Source organism: Pongo abelii, chromosome 1, assembly GCF_028885655.2.
Source record: "Pongo abelii isolate AG06213 chromosome 1, NHGRI_mPonAbe1-v2.0_pri, whole genome shotgun sequence".
NCBI classification, from domain to species: domain Eukaryota; kingdom Metazoa; phylum Chordata; class Mammalia; order Primates; family Hominidae; genus Pongo; species Pongo abelii.
In genome coordinates this window covers 189,328,837-189,346,104 of record NC_071985.2, presented here as the reverse complement: position 1 = coordinate 189,346,104, position 17,268 = coordinate 189,328,837, and the positions used below count along the sequence as shown (strand labels likewise).

At 56.9% G+C, this 17,268-nt stretch overlaps 2 protein-coding genes across 6 annotated transcripts; both read left to right on the top strand.

Annotated features, from left to right (window-relative positions):
- The first annotated feature begins 515 nt into the window (after positions 1 to 515).
- Positions 516 to 4,054, top strand: ATP6V0B (ATPase H+ transporting V0 subunit b). 3 transcript variants are annotated; one of them, XM_024247698.3, is made up of 8 exons: positions 516 to 890; positions 1,593 to 1,641; positions 1,884 to 1,967; positions 2,060 to 2,137; positions 2,348 to 2,417; positions 2,529 to 2,580; positions 2,782 to 2,972; positions 3,740 to 4,054. In XM_024247698.3, the coding sequence occupies exons 1-8, from the start codon at positions 824 to 826 to the stop codon at positions 3,764 to 3,766; spliced, it is 618 nt and encodes a 205-aa protein (XP_024103466.2). In that variant the 5' UTR covers positions 516 to 823; the 3' UTR covers positions 3,767 to 4,054. The 3 variants fall into 3 exon arrangements, with proteins under 3 accessions (XP_024103466.2, XP_024103463.2, XP_024103464.2); XM_024247695.2 differs by lacking the exon at positions 1,593 to 1,641 and having other exon boundaries at positions 685 to 890; XM_024247696.3 differs by having other exon boundaries at positions 699 to 890; positions 2,782 to 4,054.
- Positions 4,055 to 5,128: 1,074 nt separating this feature from the next.
- Positions 5,129 to 16,948, top strand: B4GALT2 (beta-1,4-galactosyltransferase 2). Of its 3 annotated transcripts, none has more exons than XM_009251245.4 (7): positions 5,129 to 5,267; positions 6,864 to 7,222; positions 7,439 to 7,674; positions 10,615 to 10,805; positions 11,028 to 11,150; positions 11,266 to 11,370; positions 16,075 to 16,948. In XM_009251245.4, exons 2-7 carry the CDS (start codon positions 6,916 to 6,918, stop codon positions 16,223 to 16,225), a joined length of 1,113 nt encoding a protein of 370 aa, XP_009249520.1. In that variant the 5' UTR covers positions 5,129 to 5,267; positions 6,864 to 6,915; the 3' UTR covers positions 16,226 to 16,948. The 3 variants fall into 3 exon arrangements, with proteins under 3 accessions (XP_009249520.1, XP_054392275.1, XP_002810973.1); XM_054536300.2 differs by having other exon boundaries at positions 5,178 to 5,267; positions 6,869 to 7,222; XM_002810927.6 differs by lacking the exon at positions 5,129 to 5,267 and adding an exon at positions 5,506 to 5,802.
- The last annotated feature ends 320 nt before the right edge of the window (positions 16,949 to 17,268 follow it).

The following is a 17,268-nucleotide window of genomic DNA, read 5'->3' as shown; positions in this document are numbered from 1 at the left end:
GAGAGCAAGTGCAAGGGCAGTGAGGTCGCGGTATAGCTGGCACGTTCAAGGAAATAGCAAGGAGGGCAGTGCAGCCAGAGGAGGGAGTTAGTGGGGAAATATTAGGAGGTGAAGTCAGCTGAGGGGCGTGGGGAGCCTAGCAGGCTATTGTGAGAAGTTTGGCTTTTCTCCTGAATGAAATGGGAGCCATCACGGCATTTCGACAGGGGAGTGACATCTTACTGAAGCTTAATAAGCATCACCAGGACATCGCGGGAGCCCAGCAAACGCGCTTCCCTGCCACTGGGTTAGGGAAGCCTTGCCGGAAGGACGATTTCGGAGGACAGCAGGTGTTAGCCAGGCAGCGGAGCGAGCGCCAACAGGCGCGCTGGGGCGGAGAGACGCCGTGAGCAAGGTGAGGCAGAGGGCACGCGCGGCGCCACCCGCCACTGGCTAGGACGCACGGCTGCCAGAGAGGACGCCTTAGGGGTCCGCAAGCAGGCTCGGGAATAAAACAGGGCTGGCAGGGCGAGGTGGAGAGACTCGAGAAGGACCGGCCAGATGTCGAAGTTCCTAGTGAGGAGGGCGCCCGAGCCTCCGCCGAGACGCGTGACTACAACTAACACAATCCCCAGCGCCTGCGGTTCCGGCGCCGCCTTGTTCCAGACAGGCGACGGCGCTGCGCGGGGACCGGCGTGGGGTCACGTGGTGCCGGCGCATCACGTGGGCGAGTCAGGTGACGCTGCGGGGCGGGCGGACAGACTGCGGGGCGGACGGTGGACGCTGGGACGCGTTTGTAGCACTGGCCCCGCCGTTCCGACCCCCCGCCGCCGTCGCCGCCGCCATGACGGGGCTAGCACTGCTCTACTCCGGGGTCTTCTTGGCCTTCTGGGCCTGCGCGCTGGCCGTGGGTGAGGCCGGGTCCTGGCGGGCGGGAGCAGCATCGCGGCCGAGCTGGCCGGGTCGGAACTCGGCGGGGAAGTGGCCTGCGGGGAATACTGGTCCCCCGTGCGCTCTGCACCCGAGGCTCTGGGGACTTGCGCTTGCGAGGGCCTCTGACCCCGACAAAGGAGACCTGGATCTCCAGCTGCTTGAGGAGGGGTGCGGGCGGGTAGGGGCCGCGAGGGCAGCACTCCCCCGTCCTGACACTATCGCTGTCTCCCCTCGCTCCCACGTCTTACTGCCGTCCCCCCTTTCTTGCTCCTGACCGGCCCGCTTGGTCACAAGCCGGCTGCTCCGGTTCCTCTTTTTCTGGTCGCTTTGCCCTCCCCCACCCACAGCTTGTTGGGTAAACAGCGGAACGGACTGGGCCGGCGGGATCTGGCGCGGCGTTGCTGGAGCGCTTGCTCCCTCGGTCCCGCCTCGGATTTGGGCTTGCGGGTGGCGACCCTGCCTGCGCAGGTGCTTGGTCTGGGAGGTGGTTTTAGCGAGGGAGTGGCAGAAAATGGAGGCCTAAGCAGAGGAATCTGTCTACACAGCTGTACTGTCACCTGGGGGCAGCCTGAGGACGCCCCTTTAGGGAGGTGGCCCTTCAGCTCGGCAGCTACTTTAGGTTGACGAACTTCTCTCTACAGAGCAGTCCGTAACCCCCTTTTTTTTCCTCACTGCTGCAGGAGTCTGCTACACCATTTTTGATTTGGGCTTCCGCTTTGATGTGGCATGGTAAGGGAGGGCAGGGGCAGGATTCCCCTTGAAGCTTCTTCCCTGCAGCCTCTCCTCTCTTCTCTGGTCTGAGTCCCTCCCCCACACCACCGCCTGCCTGCGACATGGACCTTTGGGAAATATGCAGTCAGTTGTTGCCTGCAGAACTGGTGGTGGGGTTGAAGGGGGTTTGGGGGGGTTAAGATTTTGTGCTCCGCTTCCCTGCTAGGGCTGAATTGCTTTCTTCTCTGCCTCCACAACAGGTTCCTGACGGAGACTTCGCCCTTCATGTGGTCCAACCTGGGCATTGGCCTAGCTATCTCCCTGTCTGTGGTTGGGGCAGCCTGGTGAGTATTGGGGTGGTGGGACTGGGGTCTTAGGCATGCTGAGAGCAGTGACAGCTTGGGCTCTGCTCATCAGTTTTTTATCCTTCCACCAGGGGCATCTATATTACCGGCTCCTCCATCATTGGTGGAGGAGTGAAGGCCCCCAGGATCAAGACCAAGAACCTGGTCAGGTAAGTGTCAGGGTCCTTGGACTTTTGTCAGAACCAGCTGTGTTGGCGCTGCCTGTGTGTTTGATATGACATACTGTTTCTGACAAGCCGCCTTGTGGGATGGGATGTTAGTGGGGAAAGGTTGCTGGGGACTTACTGGGCAGGAAGGACGGTTTCTTTCTCATTTCTTTCTCCTTTCCACTCCTTACCCCTAATCTCTACCACTACCAGCATCATCTTCTGTGAGGCTGTGGCCATCTACGGCATCATCATGGCAATTGTCATTAGCAACATGGCTGAGGTATGGAAGGCCAGGGTGGTGATGGGAATCCATTCGTGTGTTGTACACATTGCTTAGAGATTGGATGGGGTGCATCAGGGTGGTTTCTGATTACTTTTCTTCTTCCCTCAGCCTTTCAGTGCCACAGACCCCAAGGCCATTGGCCATCGGAACTACCATGCAGGTGGGTGGATGGGTGTATGAATGCAAAATGCTGGGACTTCATGCCTGCTTCCACTCTCCCCCTTCCCAGCTTGGGCCATCATTTTGATATTCTCTCACCTATTTTTTCTGCTTTGCAGTGTGGGGATGGTGATTAGCCCCATTGGCCCATATCTCCCCCATTCCTGGCTTAGCCTCACTGCACCCCTCTCTGTCCTCCCAGGCTACTCCATGTTTGGGGCTGGCCTCACCGTAGGCCTGTCTAACCTCTTCTGTGGAGTCTGCGTGGGCATCGTGGGCAGTGGGGCTGCCCTGGCCGATGCTCAGAACCCCAGCCTCTTTGTAAAGATTCTCATCGTGGAGATCTTTGGCAGCGCCATTGGCCTCTTTGGGGTCATCGTCGCAATTCTTCAGGTGATGAATCCCCTTGGGGAGCCTCTGTGTCCTTGTCCCCAACCTAGCCTTACCCTCCGTCTGGAGAAGCTGAAGTGCTCTCCTTCTCTACCTATAACTATAGATTCCCCCAAACAGCTTCCACCTCCTCATTTCCATCTTCTGGTTTTCTCCTACAGGGGCTCTCTATTTTTGTCTCTGATTTGGTATCACTGACAACAGCCCTGGTTTTTTTTTCCCCCTTTCTAATGCTTTGTATCTGTATAGCTCTTAGTCTCTCCCTCCTTCTGTTCTCTCATTTTATATGCCATGCTTTTCATGTCTCCAGTCTGTATTTTTGATCTAGACTAGGATGGAATTTTGTCTGTCTATATCAGTCTGTCATGGTGTGTTTGACTGTCTCTCAGAGCTATGTGTATCTCTCTCTCACATGCCTGTCAGTAGGACACCATTGTCTAAATTGTGTGTGTCTAGTCTGTCTGACAGTGTGTGAGTTTGTGACTAAGGATCAGCCTGAGGGTCTGAGTGTGACTGTGGGTGCTTGACTGAGTTGATTCTTAGTGACTAGCTTTATCCATATGCCACTTCTCTCCGTCTGTCCCACAGCGTAACTCTGTGGTTGTCTGTCCCTGTCTGCCTTGTCTGTCACAGTGTGTCCATCCTGGTTAGTCATACATCTCTTGTGGTCTGTCCATCCAACCATGTGCTAGGTCTCATCTTCTGTCATTTGTCACTGCCTTACCTATTCCTCTGTCCCTGCCTGATTTCTCCTGTTCTTTTTTTTGCAGACCTCCAGAGTGAAGATGGGTGACTAGATGATATGTGTGGGTGGGGCCATGCCTCACTTCTATTTATTGCTGGTTTTCCTGGGACAGGTGGAGCTGTGTCCCTTAGCCTTTCAGAGGCTTGGTGTTCAGGGCCCTCCCTGCACTCACCTCTTGCTGCGTGTTGATTTGGAGGCACTGAAGTCCAGGCCGAGTCCTCAGTGCGGGGAGCAGGCTGCTGCTGCTGGCTCTGTGCAGCTGCGCACCTGTGTCCCCCACCTCCACCCTCAACCCATCTTCCTAGTGTTTGTGAAATAAACTTGGTATTTGTCTGGGTCAGTGCAGCTTCTGTTGCCCTCTTGCGTCACCGTTCACAGAGGAATGGTAAAGAGGCCTGTATGCCTCAGCCTCATGCCAATCCCTTGTCAGCTTTCCGAGTGCACACTTCTGATCTGCACAGAGCTTGCTCCTAGGTGGGGAGGCAAGGGTGCTGGGTGGACTCTGTAACCCCCAAGCAGACTTGTTTGGGAATGAGGGAGTGTGCAGATAGGGGCCCCTGGGTGTGTTTGTGCCTGTAGTCCTTCTAGGCCCGTTTGCTCAGGGCTCTGACTGACCACCATGCCCGAATCGTCTGACAGCATCTACTTACCTGGTTGTACATTCGGGCACCATCATCTCCGTCCTTGTGAGGCCTGGAGCCTAGGCAGTGGTCTCTGCCTCCAGTGATGGTCCTGTCCCAGCAGCAGCCCCTCCCAGAAACCTCTACTCTGATCCTTGTTCCCAGGGCCCAGGGCAGCTCCTCCCACCCCTGTCCAATCTGGTTTTCTCCTTCCCTGACCCTGTTTCCTGTTACCCCAGAAGCCCCAGCCACCTCCAGCCCACGCCTTTAAGGGTCCTGCCCCCTCTCTGCTGGCCGACCTTGAATCTTGGTCCAATGAAAGAGTTGACAAATCTCTAGCCCCGCAGCCTGAGTCTGCCCAACCTCCAGGTCCCCTTCCTGGGGAGTTCGCGCTCCAATCCAATCCCCACTCCCCGCTAAAGGACTCCACAGTCTGCACCCGCTCGCCGGTCCGACCTCTAAGCCCACCCTTTGGACGAGCCTGACCCATTTCCTCCCCCGCTCCCAGGTCCGTGCCTCCTGGGTGCCCCGGTTCGGCCGCCGGCAGGGCGGGCTCGCAGCGGCGCGCGGCGGGTGCGGGCGTGCTGGAGGCGGGGGCCGCGGGGGCGCGCGCGCGGGCGCGCGGGCCGGGCCTGCCCCTCCGAGGCGCCGTAGCGCGGGAGGGAGGCGGCGGCGCTGTGGTCCGTGGGTCCGCCGGTCCGTGGGTCTGCCCGGCCGCCCGGCCCCGCCCTGCCCCCCGGGGCGGCTCGGCTCCATGGCCCGCGGCGGCGGCGGCGGCGGCGGCGGGAGGCGACCCGGGGGCCGCGGTGGCCCCTGACCGGGCGGCGGGAGGCGGCGGGGCCGGGCCATGGGGGACGGAACCGTCTGCAGCCGCCGGAGCCGGGAGCCCTGCCCAAGCCGGAGCGGCGTCCCCTGCTGAGCCCCGAGCGCCGGGTGAGAGGAGGGCGCGCGCGGCCCCCACCCAGGGCCCCGAGATTCCAGACCCAGCCCCGCGAGGGGCACCCCGAGCGCGGCCCCGAGATCCCAACCCAGGAGCCGGTGAGAGAGGCGCCGGCGGCCAGACCCCGGCCTGGCTGCCCCCACCCCGCTCCCACCCCGGCGCCCCTCCTGGGCTCCTCCGCCCGCGTCCAGCCGGCCTCCCTCATTGTCCTCGCTCGCCCCGGCCTCGTGGCGCGGGGAGGCGTTCCATACACGTTTCCCCTTGGCCTTTGCCTCGTCCGCTGCCCTCCACCCACTCCTCCTGCCCCCAGGCTCCACACCCACCCGGTCTGTGCGGCCTGCCCATCCGCGGGTGCCACGTGTTCAGCCTGCCAGCCCCGCCCAAACGCACCCCTCAGCCTGGCCGCCAGCCTGACCCAGAACCCCTGCGCCCGAGGGAGGGTGGGAATGTCTGCACGTGGGTCTGGGTGTGAGCTGCCTGGGAGCCTGGATGTATGGCTGTGGAAGCCCAGGAGCAGTGGCTTTGTTTGTGAGTGTGGGACTTCGTGTGTTACTGTCACCCGGGTGTGTCTGTGACTGTAGTTCTCTGTGTGTCTGAGTGTGGGTGACCAGCTGGGACCAGGGTGTCCCTGTGATTCTGTGTGCCTGTGAGACTCGCCCTGCTCCCTGAAGCACTGCCAGAAGTGGCTGCCGCTCTCTTGAAGCTCCAGCTCCACAGCTGGAGCCATCGCCCAGGCAAGACCCCCTTCCTGCCATGCCCAGTGCTGTGCCCGTCTCCAGGCCCAAGCATCCCGTTCCGGGAATCAGAACCAGCTGTGCTGGGCAGGACCCAGAGTCTTGGTCCCAGTCCCAAGGGGCTGGCTTTGAGGTCTTAGGGGTGTCCCCTGCCCTGCCCCGTATTTTGACGTTTTGCTCCAGTGGGAAGGGATTCTGTAAACATCCAGTCTGTATTTGGGCTCCCCGGATGCTGAGGGCAACCTCCCAGCCTGGTCCCAGTTGGCCTGGCCTGCTTGCCGCTGGGATCTGAATGACCAAACCACTTCCCACCGTGGTTCCTGGAAGGACTAAATGAAGTCATGAGTATAAAGTGCTCCTGCATGGTGGGTGCACAGTATTCCGTCTCTTCCCTCTTCCCCAAGCCATGAGTTCTGGGTTAAGGATGCTGCCATGTGAGGGGTCTATTCTCAGGGGCACAGGGGCACATGGGGGTCTATAGGTAAACATGTCTCCATGCTTAGGTACAAACCAGTGTGGTCAGAGTTCACGTGTCTGTGTTCCTGGGAATGCGTGTGTGTGTAGAGTTGTGCAACAAGGGTGAGTGTCTGAGTGTGTGTGTCAGTGAGGTGGAGGAAGGTAAGTGTATGTGGCTTAGTAGTGGGGTGTGCTTGAGGATATGAGTACTGAGTTGCTGGGAACTGTGCCTGGGTGTCTGTTTGGAGGTAAGTCCGTGAGTCTGTGAGTGTGAAAGGATATGAGCAGGTCAGTGTGAGGTGTGGCCCATGAGTGTGAGCAGCTGAGTGGGAGGTAGGTGGGCAGCCTTGCCTGTCCTGCCCTGACCTGCTGGATCTGTTTCCCTCCCACCCTGCTCAGGCCAGCAGCCGGATGCCCGGGCCCACTGGGCAGGCCAGTGGCCGCCTGCGGGATGAGCAGACTGCTGGGGGGGACGCTGGAGCGCGTCTGCAAGGCTGTGCTCCTTCTCTGCCTGCTGCACTTCCTCGTGGCTGTCATCCTCTACTTTGACGTCTACGCCCAGCACCTGGCCTTCTTCAGCCGCTTCAGTGCCCGAGGCCCTGCCCATGCCCTCCACCCAGCTGCCAGCAGCAGCAGCAGCAACTGCTCCCGGCCCAACGCCACCGCCTCTAGCTCTGGGCTCCCTGAGGTCCCCAGTGCCCGGCCCGGTCCCACGGCTCCCATGCTGCCACCCTGTCCTGACTCGCCACCTGGTCTTGGTGAGCCTGGAGGGTAGGGCCTACCTGTGGGGAAACAGAGTTTTATTGGTTTGACTAGAGAAACGGCATCTGGACCCAGGGGGGTTGCCAAGGGTCCAGGTCTGTTGTAAGAGGGCTATTCTTGGGGTTCCCTAGCCCACCCCCAGGCTGAGGGTGGGGGTTGGTATCTGTGGATTCTGGCCAATGCCCTGATTCCTGACACTGTCCTGTCTGCAGTGGGCAGACTGCTGATCGAGTTCACCTCACCCATGCCCCTGGAGCGGGTGCAGAGGGAGAACCCCGGCGTGCTCATGGGCGGCCGATACACACCGCCCGACTGCACCCCAGCCCAGACAGTGGCGGTCATCATCCCTTTTAGACACCGGGAACACCACCTGCGCTACTGGCTCCACTATCTACACCCCATCTTGAGGCGGCAGCGGCTGCGCTACGGCGTCTATGTCATCAACCAGGTGCCCATGCGGGGGTCCATGTGCCTGTTGGTGTATATATGTGGGTTGGGGGCGTTTGTGGGTCCTTGTCTGCCCGTGTGGATATGTGGATGGACCTGGGCGTGGGTAGTCGGTGTTTGTCAGTGTGCATAGGAATGTGTGCACACAGTGTGTGCATGTGAATGTTGGCATGCACACTGGCAGGTGTGTGCATGGTCTCAGAAGGGGTTGAGCCCCACTCTCTACCCTTGGCAGGCCTCACCCCATGGTGGTGCAGGCCTTGGGTATACTGTAGGAGGAGATGTTGAGGGCCCTGAGGAGAGGAAGTTAGACCCTGAAAGAAGGATGAAGCCTGCAGAACCCTTTGGGGGTAGGTGCCAGCCACAACTGAGGCCAGGGCACTCAGCTCAGCATCTTAAGGCCTTTGGTGGACCTGGCTAGGGCTGGCCACTAGGTCCCAGAAGGGACCTCTGATGCAGGTCCCCCCGCCCCCCGACCACAGAGACCTCCTAGACTTGGACATGGGTCCCTCCCGTATGATGGGACACAAGTGGAGGTGGAGCAGGGGGCCATGGGAGCACAGAGGGCCCCAGTCCAGCCCTGGGGATGGGAAGCAGTTGCTGAGATGGGTCTTGAGGGATGAGCAGGCATCAGGGTCTGGAGAAGCCAGCATTCTAGGCAGAGGGACCTGGAGGATGCAGGGCCAGCAAGATAGCTGGCCTCGTGTTCACGAACTATTGGCTGAGGTGTGGTGTCCAGCATGAGGGCTGGGTAGCAAAGATGAGGCTGGAGGGGTTGGAAGTCAAACTGAGAAATGTCTTGGGAGGCATGCTGGCAGTAAGTCCAGCACAAAGGTGGCAGGGCACCATGTAAGGTTGTAAGGGGAGAGGGACTTGCGTGTTTGCTTTGTAGAAAGGTCACTCTGGTTGCATATGGAGCATGGATGGAGAGGGGGGATTAGAGACAGGGTGGCCCGTTTGGAAGAGAGGACGATGCCCAGGAAAGAGGCAGTGACCCTGCGGATGTGTGGGGCGGGAATCGCGAGGAAGAAGCGGGGATGTTACGCAAGTAGTGGAGAGTGAGAAAAGAGCGACGTCAGGACAGCGCAAGGGTTTCCGCCTTGGCTGTTGGCTCTGGGGATGGCTGTGTCTGTGAGTGAGATGGGGACACAGGAGCTGGGCCAGCTCTGGGGGAGTGTGACTCTGAATCCTTTCTTGCGTGTGATGAGTTTGAGTGCCTGTGGGAAGTACACGTTTAGCAGGCAGTTAGACAAATGAGTCCGGACCCAGAAGGGAGGTCTGCAGTGGAGAGAGGGATCTGGGAGCACCAGGATGAAGATGGTCTGGTCCCTAAAACCAACAACATCTGACCTGCCAGGGAGCAAGGGGCATGAGAGGAGGAAGCCAGCACTTCAGGGATGGAGGGAGAAAGAGGCCGCTACAGAGGCCGAGAGGCTTGGCCAGAAGGTCCGGAGGAGACCCAGGGGAGTGTGGGATCCCGGAAACCCGGCAGTCAGTGTCAGGAAGGAGACATGGCAGCTGCATGGGCACTGTGGGGGTGTGAGGAGGGATGTGGACCAAGACTCGTCCAGTGGATTTAGCAACAAGGTGGGCCCAGCGAGAGCCATTTCAGGGGCATGGTGGGGGCGGAAGCAGATTGCAGTGGGTTGAAGAAGGAATCGGATTTGACGAAATGGAAATAACCAATTAGAGACAACTCTTTAAAAAAAATCCCTACTGACAAGGGAAGGCAAAAGGTAGGGTGGTGGCTGGAGGGAGGTTTGTTTTTTCAGATGGGAGAGGATTGAGCATGTTTATGAGCCATGTGGGAGAGACACAGGGCTCCTGGCTGGTGAGAGGTCAGAAGGAGTGCTGATGAGCTGGGAGGAAAGCGACGGTCTCTCCAAGGGCTGGGGGAAGAGGAGGTGCAGGAGAGGGAGGGAAGAGAGCTGGCAGGGCTGGGCAGGTCAGGGTTCCCGAGGGGAGCAGCTCCCACCTCTTCCGGCAGTGGCTTTGCTGGTGGAGAAGAGGGCCTTTCTCTCCGCTCATTCCAGAAAGGCCACTCACCGATCCCGTCTCCAGGATCCTTTCTGGTTCTAGCCTGAAGACTGCAGGTTGGGGCAGGGGCTCAGGGGTCAGCGCCTCCCACTGAATGCTCCCCGCTGGTCCTAGTCCAGAGTTTGGTGCTTAGGCCTGCATGGCCAGGACCCCTGCAGCCCCAATTCTCAGGGGACCCCAGGCTCGCTGGGCTGTGACTGCCTATAGACCCTCTGCTTGTCATTTTGTTGGAGAGACAAGTGAATCTAGCCCAGACCTGTCCTGGTCTCAGAGGCTGCCCAGGCAGCCGGATGCAGCTCCAGGGAGCCTGAGGCTCCTGCATCTTAGACACTGGTCATTTGGGGCATTCGTTGTTTGTCTCACTGCATGACTCTATACACAGCAGGGAGGGGACCAGGGCTGGCCATCTCCAGAATCCCCACTAGCACAAAGGAGAGAGCGCCACAGGGCGTGTTTGAATGAGTGAATGAGATGAGAACTCCACCTGACGTTGTCAACGGGTGTTGGCATAAAGGAAGCCCATGGGAAGGAAGGAATAAGTGTACTGGGGTGGGGAAGTTTGGTCAGGGGAGCTGCTCCAGCCCTGAGTGTGACAAGCACAGGTACTGCTAACCCCAAGGCCTGGAGGCAAGGAAGAGTCTGGCATATTCCGGGGCTGCTGAGGGATGTTGTGTGGCTGGGCCTCGGGATCTGAGGGCAGTGGCCAGAGAGGAGGCTGGAGCCACATATGAAAGGCCTTTGTAGGCCAGATCCCGGTCGAGAAGCTGGACTAGATCCTGAGAGCCTGGAGGAGCCATGCAGCGAGGGGGCTGGTAGATCCCCAGAGTCTGCTCTGGAGAGTGACAAAAGGGCAGGTGCTTGTTGGTCACAGGCCCAGAGCTGACCTGCTCCTCCCCCTACCCAGCATGGTGAGGACACCTTCAACCGGGCCAAGCTGCTCAACGTGGGCTTCCTAGAGGCGCTGAAGGAGGATGCCGCCTATGACTGCTTCATCTTCAGCGATGTGGACCTGGTCCCCATGGATGACCGCAACCTATACCGCTGCGGCGACCAACCCCGCCACTTTGCCATTGCCATGGACAAGTTTGGCTTCCGGTGAGGGCTCTCTTCTCAGCTAGACCCAGCCCTCCTGCCCCCACCAGACACAGGCCCACTTCCAGCCCCGGGGCCCCACTTGCTCCTGGCCGCGGCCCAGACCCCACTGGCGAGGCTGGATCCTCCCTGGACCCCACTGGACATTCCCCCCAACCTGGTCTCTGGTTCTTCCCCTGGAGTCCCCTTGGGACCCTTACTGACACCTGCCTTCCCATGCCACAGGCTGCCCTATGCTGGCTACTTTGGAGGTGTGTCAGGCCTGAGTAAGGCTCAGTTTCTGAGAATCAATGGCTTCCCCAATGAGTACTGGGGCTGGGGTGGCGAGGATGATGACATCTTCAACCGGTGAGTAAGCACGCGGTGGGGAATAGGCTGGATGGGTGGGGGGGTGAGGTGCAGACTGGGTGGGGTTCTTTGCCCTTCCTGGGGCCTGTTCCAGTCTGTCCGTCCCCATCCTCAGGATCTCCCTGACTGGGATGAAGATCTCACGCCCAGACATCCGAATCGGCCGCTACCGCATGATCAAGCACGACCGTGACAAGCATAACGAACCCAACCCTCAGAGGTGACCCCAGCACCCTCACCCCTTACTCCCCAGAGGCAACTTCCCAATATCCCCAACTCTTGACCCCAAGTGGCCCAATCCCTGACCCCCCAGTGGGGGACCTCCAAGCATCCTTGACTCCAAAAAGGTGACTCCCAGTGCCACTGATTCCTTGATGTGATCCAAGGCCCCTCAGGACTGTTGGCACCCCTAATCGTTATCCCCCAACCCCCAGCCCAGCCTCAGCCCAATATCTCTTACCTCTGGCCTGATTCCTAGAGGTGACCAGAATTTAATGTCAGGGCCTAAATAGTCATTGAGTAGATTGCATTCCCATTGGTGCCCTTGAAGACCTCACTTGTGCACCTGTGGGACCCCTGCCGGGGCAGACAGGACAAGAGCTAGTGGGTGCTGGGCACAGCTCCTGTGGACCCGACAAAGGGGACCTGAGCAGTATGGGAAGAGGGTGTGGAAAGACAGTGCCCACCCCTCTGAAATTGAAGGAGGTGGGTGTATCTCTTAGGAGGTAGCCACATTTGGTATCAGGCTGGCTGGGAGAAGGGCCTAAAGGGTGTGTGAAATGTAAACAAGGGCTTCCTGGGCTTCCTGACACTGCTCTGACTTGTGCTAAACTTTCTGGGGGTGGGAGACCCAGAGTAGTCATACCCAATCTGTGCTTTCCCTTATGAAGTTCATTCTAGGCAGGGAGATAGTCATGGAAACAGGCAGTTACAGCACAAGGTGATCAAGGCAAGATGTTCTCTTGGCAGAAGAGGGACTGGTGATGGAAGGCTTCCTGGAGGAGGTGATGGTAACCTGGAGTTTGAAATAGTTACTCATCTAACAAATATTTGCCTCATACCTACCTTGGGCACAGTGTTACATTCCCCAGGCTAATAGAGGAAGCCAGCCTGGATAAGGGGAATCATATCTGGAAGAGTCTGGAATGTGAACATGTATGATACATGCTGAGAGTCTGAAACTATTTGGTTTTAAGATCTCTGAAGGCTGATAGTGACAGTGGGGCGGGGGGAAAGTCAGGTCTGGATGTTAGGGGTTTTTCTTCTGTTGCCCTTTCACCATGTACATGTCAGGGGTCTTGAATACCAGACGGGAGGTTAACTTTTGTCCCAGAGGACTGGGGAGTCATGGAAGAACCTGAAGAAGGGAGAGGAGGGGTGGGGTTTGTGTCTGGAAGGCACACTGTTTGAGCTTCAGGAAGGCGAAAGCCTGGCATAGCCTCTGGGTGGAGCAGGAGAGAAAGTCAGCCCGGCCTGAAGGAATCGATGGAGTCCGAGGGAACATGGTGGGACAGGGCCTGGGGATGGAGGTGCTGTGTCCCCAGCTTGAGCAGGAGGGTTTTTCTACTCTGAACACAGGGGGTAGGAGTGGGGGAGGTGGTTTGTAGCCCTGGTGTGGTGTTGGTGCCTGGGAGAAGCATGAGGCACTGGGGAGGCACAGGGAGCTGATGAAAAAGCGGTTCTGATGAAAACTATGGTCAGCAGGAAACAGGTAAGAGACCAAGAGGAGAGGGGCTTCAGGGCATCTGGGGAGGAGTGGAGCTCCACAGTACACGCCAGGAGCCTTGGTCCTGTTTCAGGAGTAGCCTGCCTGAGTGCCACCATCAATTACACATGTCTGGCTTGGCTGTAGATGTGGCAAGATAGCAAGAAGTTTCCGGCTTAAAGAACTCTGTGAATGTTGGATTCATGGATTGGGTATGACTACTCTGGGTCTCTCACCCCCAGAAAGTTTAGCACAAGTCACACAGCAGCGTCAGGAAGCCCAGGAAGCTCTTGTTTACATTTCACACACCCTTTAGGCCCTTTTCCCAGCCAGCCTGATACCAAATTCACAGAGTTCACAAACTCTGTGAACTCTCTCTTCCTAGTTGCTGTTGCCTAAAATCCGGGAGTTCTGGATTCTTCTTTTCCTCACCCTACATATCCAAACCCATCAGCAAGTAAAATCACTGCCTCCCCTAAAACATATTTGAGTCCATTTGCTTTCCCCCTTTACTACCTTTACCCTAGTGCAACCTCTGGGATCCTGCCTGGACTACTGCAGTGGCCTCCAACTGGTTTCCCTGTTTATGGCTCGCCCCCCACACTGGGTTAAACATTTCTCAGAGCCTTTACACATTTCATTCTGTGAGAATGAAAATATGAGCTGCTCGCTCTGACTTAGGGCCCTGCCCTTGCACGGTGTACTTGAACCTCCAAGCTAATATTGTGCTTTTCCATGTGCCCCATTCAGGTTTAGCCACTCAGCTGTGCAAAATCTTATTCCCAATTTAGGGTCACCATGTGCTCTGACCTCTGCCTGGAGTGCTTTGCCCCTGCCCTCAGTTCAGTGTCACATATGCCCTCTTGTCTCTCTTAGCACTCCGATGTTTTCTCTGTTACCTGCCTCCCCTAGAGAAGCCAACTTGCCCTGAGAGGAAGGACCGCACCTGTCATGGCCATGGCGGTAGCCTTGGTGCTTAGAGCACAGCCTGGCACATGGTGGTGCTCAATAAATAGCTGGCAAGAGAGTCACTGAAGAACGAGGAACAGAGAAAATGGCACAGGCGTGGCGAGTAAAAATGATGCATCTGATTGCGCTTGAGGTGCCTGTGGGATGCCTGGTCTCAGGCTTAGAAAGGTCTGAGCTGACCTCACATCGTGGCTCATGCCTGTAATCCCAGCACTTTGGGAGGCTGAGGCAGGCAGATCGCTTGAGGTCAGCAGCTCGAGACCAGCCTGGCCAACGTAGTGAAACCTTTTCTCTACTAAAAATACAAAAAAAAAAAAAAAAAAAAAGACTGGGTACGGTGGCTCATGCCTGTAATCCCTGCACTTTGGGAGGCCAATGTGGGCAGATCACCTGAGGTCAGTAGTTCGAGACCAGCCTGGCCAAAATGGTGAACCCCATCTCTACTAAAAATACCAAAAAAATTAGCTGGGCGTGGTGGTGGGCGCCTGTAATCCCACCTACTCGGGAGGCTGAGGCAGGAGGTTGGGAGGCAACCTCTTGAACCCAGGAGGCAGAGGTTGCAGTGAGCTGAGATTACACCACTGTACTCCATCCTGGGCAACAGAGCAAAACTCTCAAAAAAAAGAGCGTCTCAAAAAACCAAAACAAAAAGCCGGACATAGTGGTGTGCACCTGTAGTCTCAGCTACTCAGGAGGCTAAGGCAGGAGAATCGCTTGAACCCAGGAGGCAGAGGTTTCAGTGAGCCGAGATTGTGCCACTGTATTCCAGCCTAGGCAACAGAGCAAGACTCTGTCTCCAAAAAAAAAAAAAAAAGATCTGAGCTGAGAGATTTGTGAGGGTGTCAGACATCTGTTTTCTGACTGAAGCAGTTGACATCTCTGTTTTGAGGGCCAATGCAAGAGCAGAAGGGCTCCTGCCAAGTCAACGCTGGAAGGAGCCAGGATGGCTTAAGCCTAGGCCCCAGAGATCCCATATTGGGTTTGGTGGTGTTAACTTAAAAATCACTAGATCAGCTGGATGAGGTGGCTCACGCCTATAATCCCAGCACTTTGGGTGGTCAAGGCGGGCAGATCACCTGAGGTTAGGAGTTCGAGACCAGCCTGACCAACATGGTGAAACCCCACCTCTACTAAAAATACAAAAATCAGCTGGCACAGTGGCAGGCATCTGTAATCCCAGCTACTCGGAAGGCTGAGGCAGGAGAATCGCTTGAACCTGGGAAGCGGAGGTTGCAGTGAGCCGAAGTGGCGCCATTGTACTGTGTCTCAAAAAAAAAAAAAAAAAAAAAAATCACTAGATCAATAAATTCGAAAAAGACACTTTATTTCTCTTTTATAAAGGGTTACAACCTGCAGGCTGGCCATCCCACTGGCTAGGAAGCAAAACTTCCAGCCAAAGCCTTAACAGGCACTTCGAGGGAGGGAGGAGTGAGATAGGAATTTTAGTTGAATGGATTGGTCAACAGGTTACCGGAGGAGCTACGAATGTTTACGGAGGGGCTCCTGACATATGCATATTGAACAAACATGCATGTTATATACCATCCATGTTCACCTTGGGGTGGAGACTTAATATTTAACTGTATCGCAGTTAGGCCCTATATGTCAAAAAGACAATAGCACTCAAGTGTGCAGCCTCTGTAAACTGGCTAGAACCAGTCCATGGCCGATGGTCTTATCAGGAGAAAGTTACTGAGATCAGTCTCTTGTCCCACCAAAGCTATAATTATGGCTTGTGAAACAGGGGGCGTAGGGGTCAGCATCTGGCAGTGGGTGAGCTGCAAATTTTTTTTCTATTATTTATATTACCACATTATACAAATTGTTTTAATATTGGTTATCTCAAGTCCTGTACTTGTTTAGCTGCTACAGAAAAAGAAAATCCTCGCGGCAGTTAGAGCATAGTCTCTTCTTTAAGTGCAGAGGTGCATGACTTAACCCTTGCCTGGCACGGCCTTAGATCCTATTTATAATTAGGTATCTTATTGACACAAACAATGCATTCTGTCAGTCTTTGATCTCTGCTTTGACGTTAATGCTGGTCATTTGTTGTGTCTAAACTGCAAAAGGCTGTGGGCATAACGAGGCATGTTTGACGTCCCTTCCCATCATAGCTGGAAACCCTGTTTTTAAGGTTCCCTGGGGTCCCCTTGGCCAAAAGGGGGTCCATTTAATTGGTTGGGGGGTGTAGGATTTTATTTTTAGTTTACAGTTGTTAGCCCTGATGCGGACCATTTCCATCCTATCTAGGTTTACCAAGATTCAAAACACGAAGCTGACCATGAAGCGGGACGGCATTGGATCAGTGCGGTACCAGGTCTTGGAGGTGTCTCGGCAACCACTCTTCACCAATATCACAGTGGACATTGGGCGGCCCCCATCGTGGCCCCCTCGGGGCTGACACTAATGGACAGAGGCTCTCGGTGCCGAAGATTGCCTGCCAGAGGACTGACCACAGCCTGGCTGGCAGCTGTTCTGTGGAGGACCTCCAGGACTGAGACTGGGCTCTGTTTTCCGAGGGTCTTCACTAGGCCCCCTAGCTACACCTGGAAGTTTCAGAACCCACTTTGGGGGGCCTCCTGCCTGGGCAGGCTCTTAAAGTGTGGCCCTCTTTGGAGTCACCCCTCCTTCCCGACCCCCTCCCCCTAGCCCAGCCCCAGTCACTGTCAGGGTCAGGCCAGCCCCTGCACTGCCTCGCAGAGTGGCCTGGGCTAGGTCACTCCACCTCTCTGTGCCTCAGTTTCCCCCCCTTGAGTCCCCTAGGGCCTGGAAGGGTGGGAGGTATGTCTAGGGGGCAGTGTCTCTTCCAGGGGGAATTCTCAGCTCTTGGGAACCCCCTTGCTCCCAGGGGAGGGGAAACCTTTTTCATTCAACATTGTAGGGGGCAAGCTTTGGTGCGCCCCCTGCTGAAGAGCAGCCCCAGGAGGGGACCAGAGGGGATGCTGTGTCGCTGCCTGGGATCTTGGGGTTGGCCTTTGCATGGGAGGCAGGTGGGGCTTGGATCAGTAAGTCTGGTTCCCGCCTCCCTGTCTGAGAGAGGAGGCAGGAGCCCCAGGACCGGCTTGTGTTTGTACATTGCACAGAAACTTGTGTGGGTGCTTTAGTAAAAAACGTGAATGGAGCAGCTCCCTTGTCTGTTTGGGGGTGGGGGTCGGGTCCCTGAACGTGGTTACCCTGAGTGTGTTGTGGTGGAAGGGCACTTGGGGTACCTGGCCCAACAAGTAAACCTGACCCGGGCCATCCTGGTTCTCCGAGGGCTGCCACTCCCTAGGCTTTCACTGGCCTTAAGGGGAAGTTTGTCCTTGCACTGCTTCCGGGCCAGTGGAGGCGACGAAGTAATAAACCCGTGGACCCAGATTTATCAGGTCTTAACACGTTTCCTGAGGCCTAAAGGTGCCCAGGGCCGAGCCCAGAGTGCTTGGGGTCAGGGCTCGGTGAAGCACC

Coding starts and splice junctions, on each gene's coding strand:
- ATP6V0B (XM_024247696.3), top strand. CDS start 824: ATGACGGGGCTAGCACTGCTCTACTCCGGGGTCTTCTTGGCCTTCTGG. Junction 891..1,592: donor GGCCTGCGCGCTGGCCGTGG/GTGAGGCCGGGT, acceptor TCACTGCTGCAG/GAGTCTGCTACACCATTTTT. Junction 2,418..2,528: donor TCATTAGCAACATGGCTGAG/GTATGGAAGGCC, acceptor TTCTTCCCTCAG/CCTTTCAGTGCCACAGACCC.
- B4GALT2 (XM_002810927.6), top strand. CDS start 5,768: ATGGCTGTGGAAGCCCAGGAGCAGTGGCTTTGTTT. Junction 5,803..6,863: donor CAGGAGCAGTGGCTTTGTTT/GTGAGTGTGGGA, acceptor CACCCTGCTCAG/GCCAGCAGCCGGATGCCCGG. Junction 7,675..10,614: donor GCGTCTATGTCATCAACCAG/GTGCCCATGCGG, acceptor CCCCCTACCCAG/CATGGTGAGGACACCTTCAA.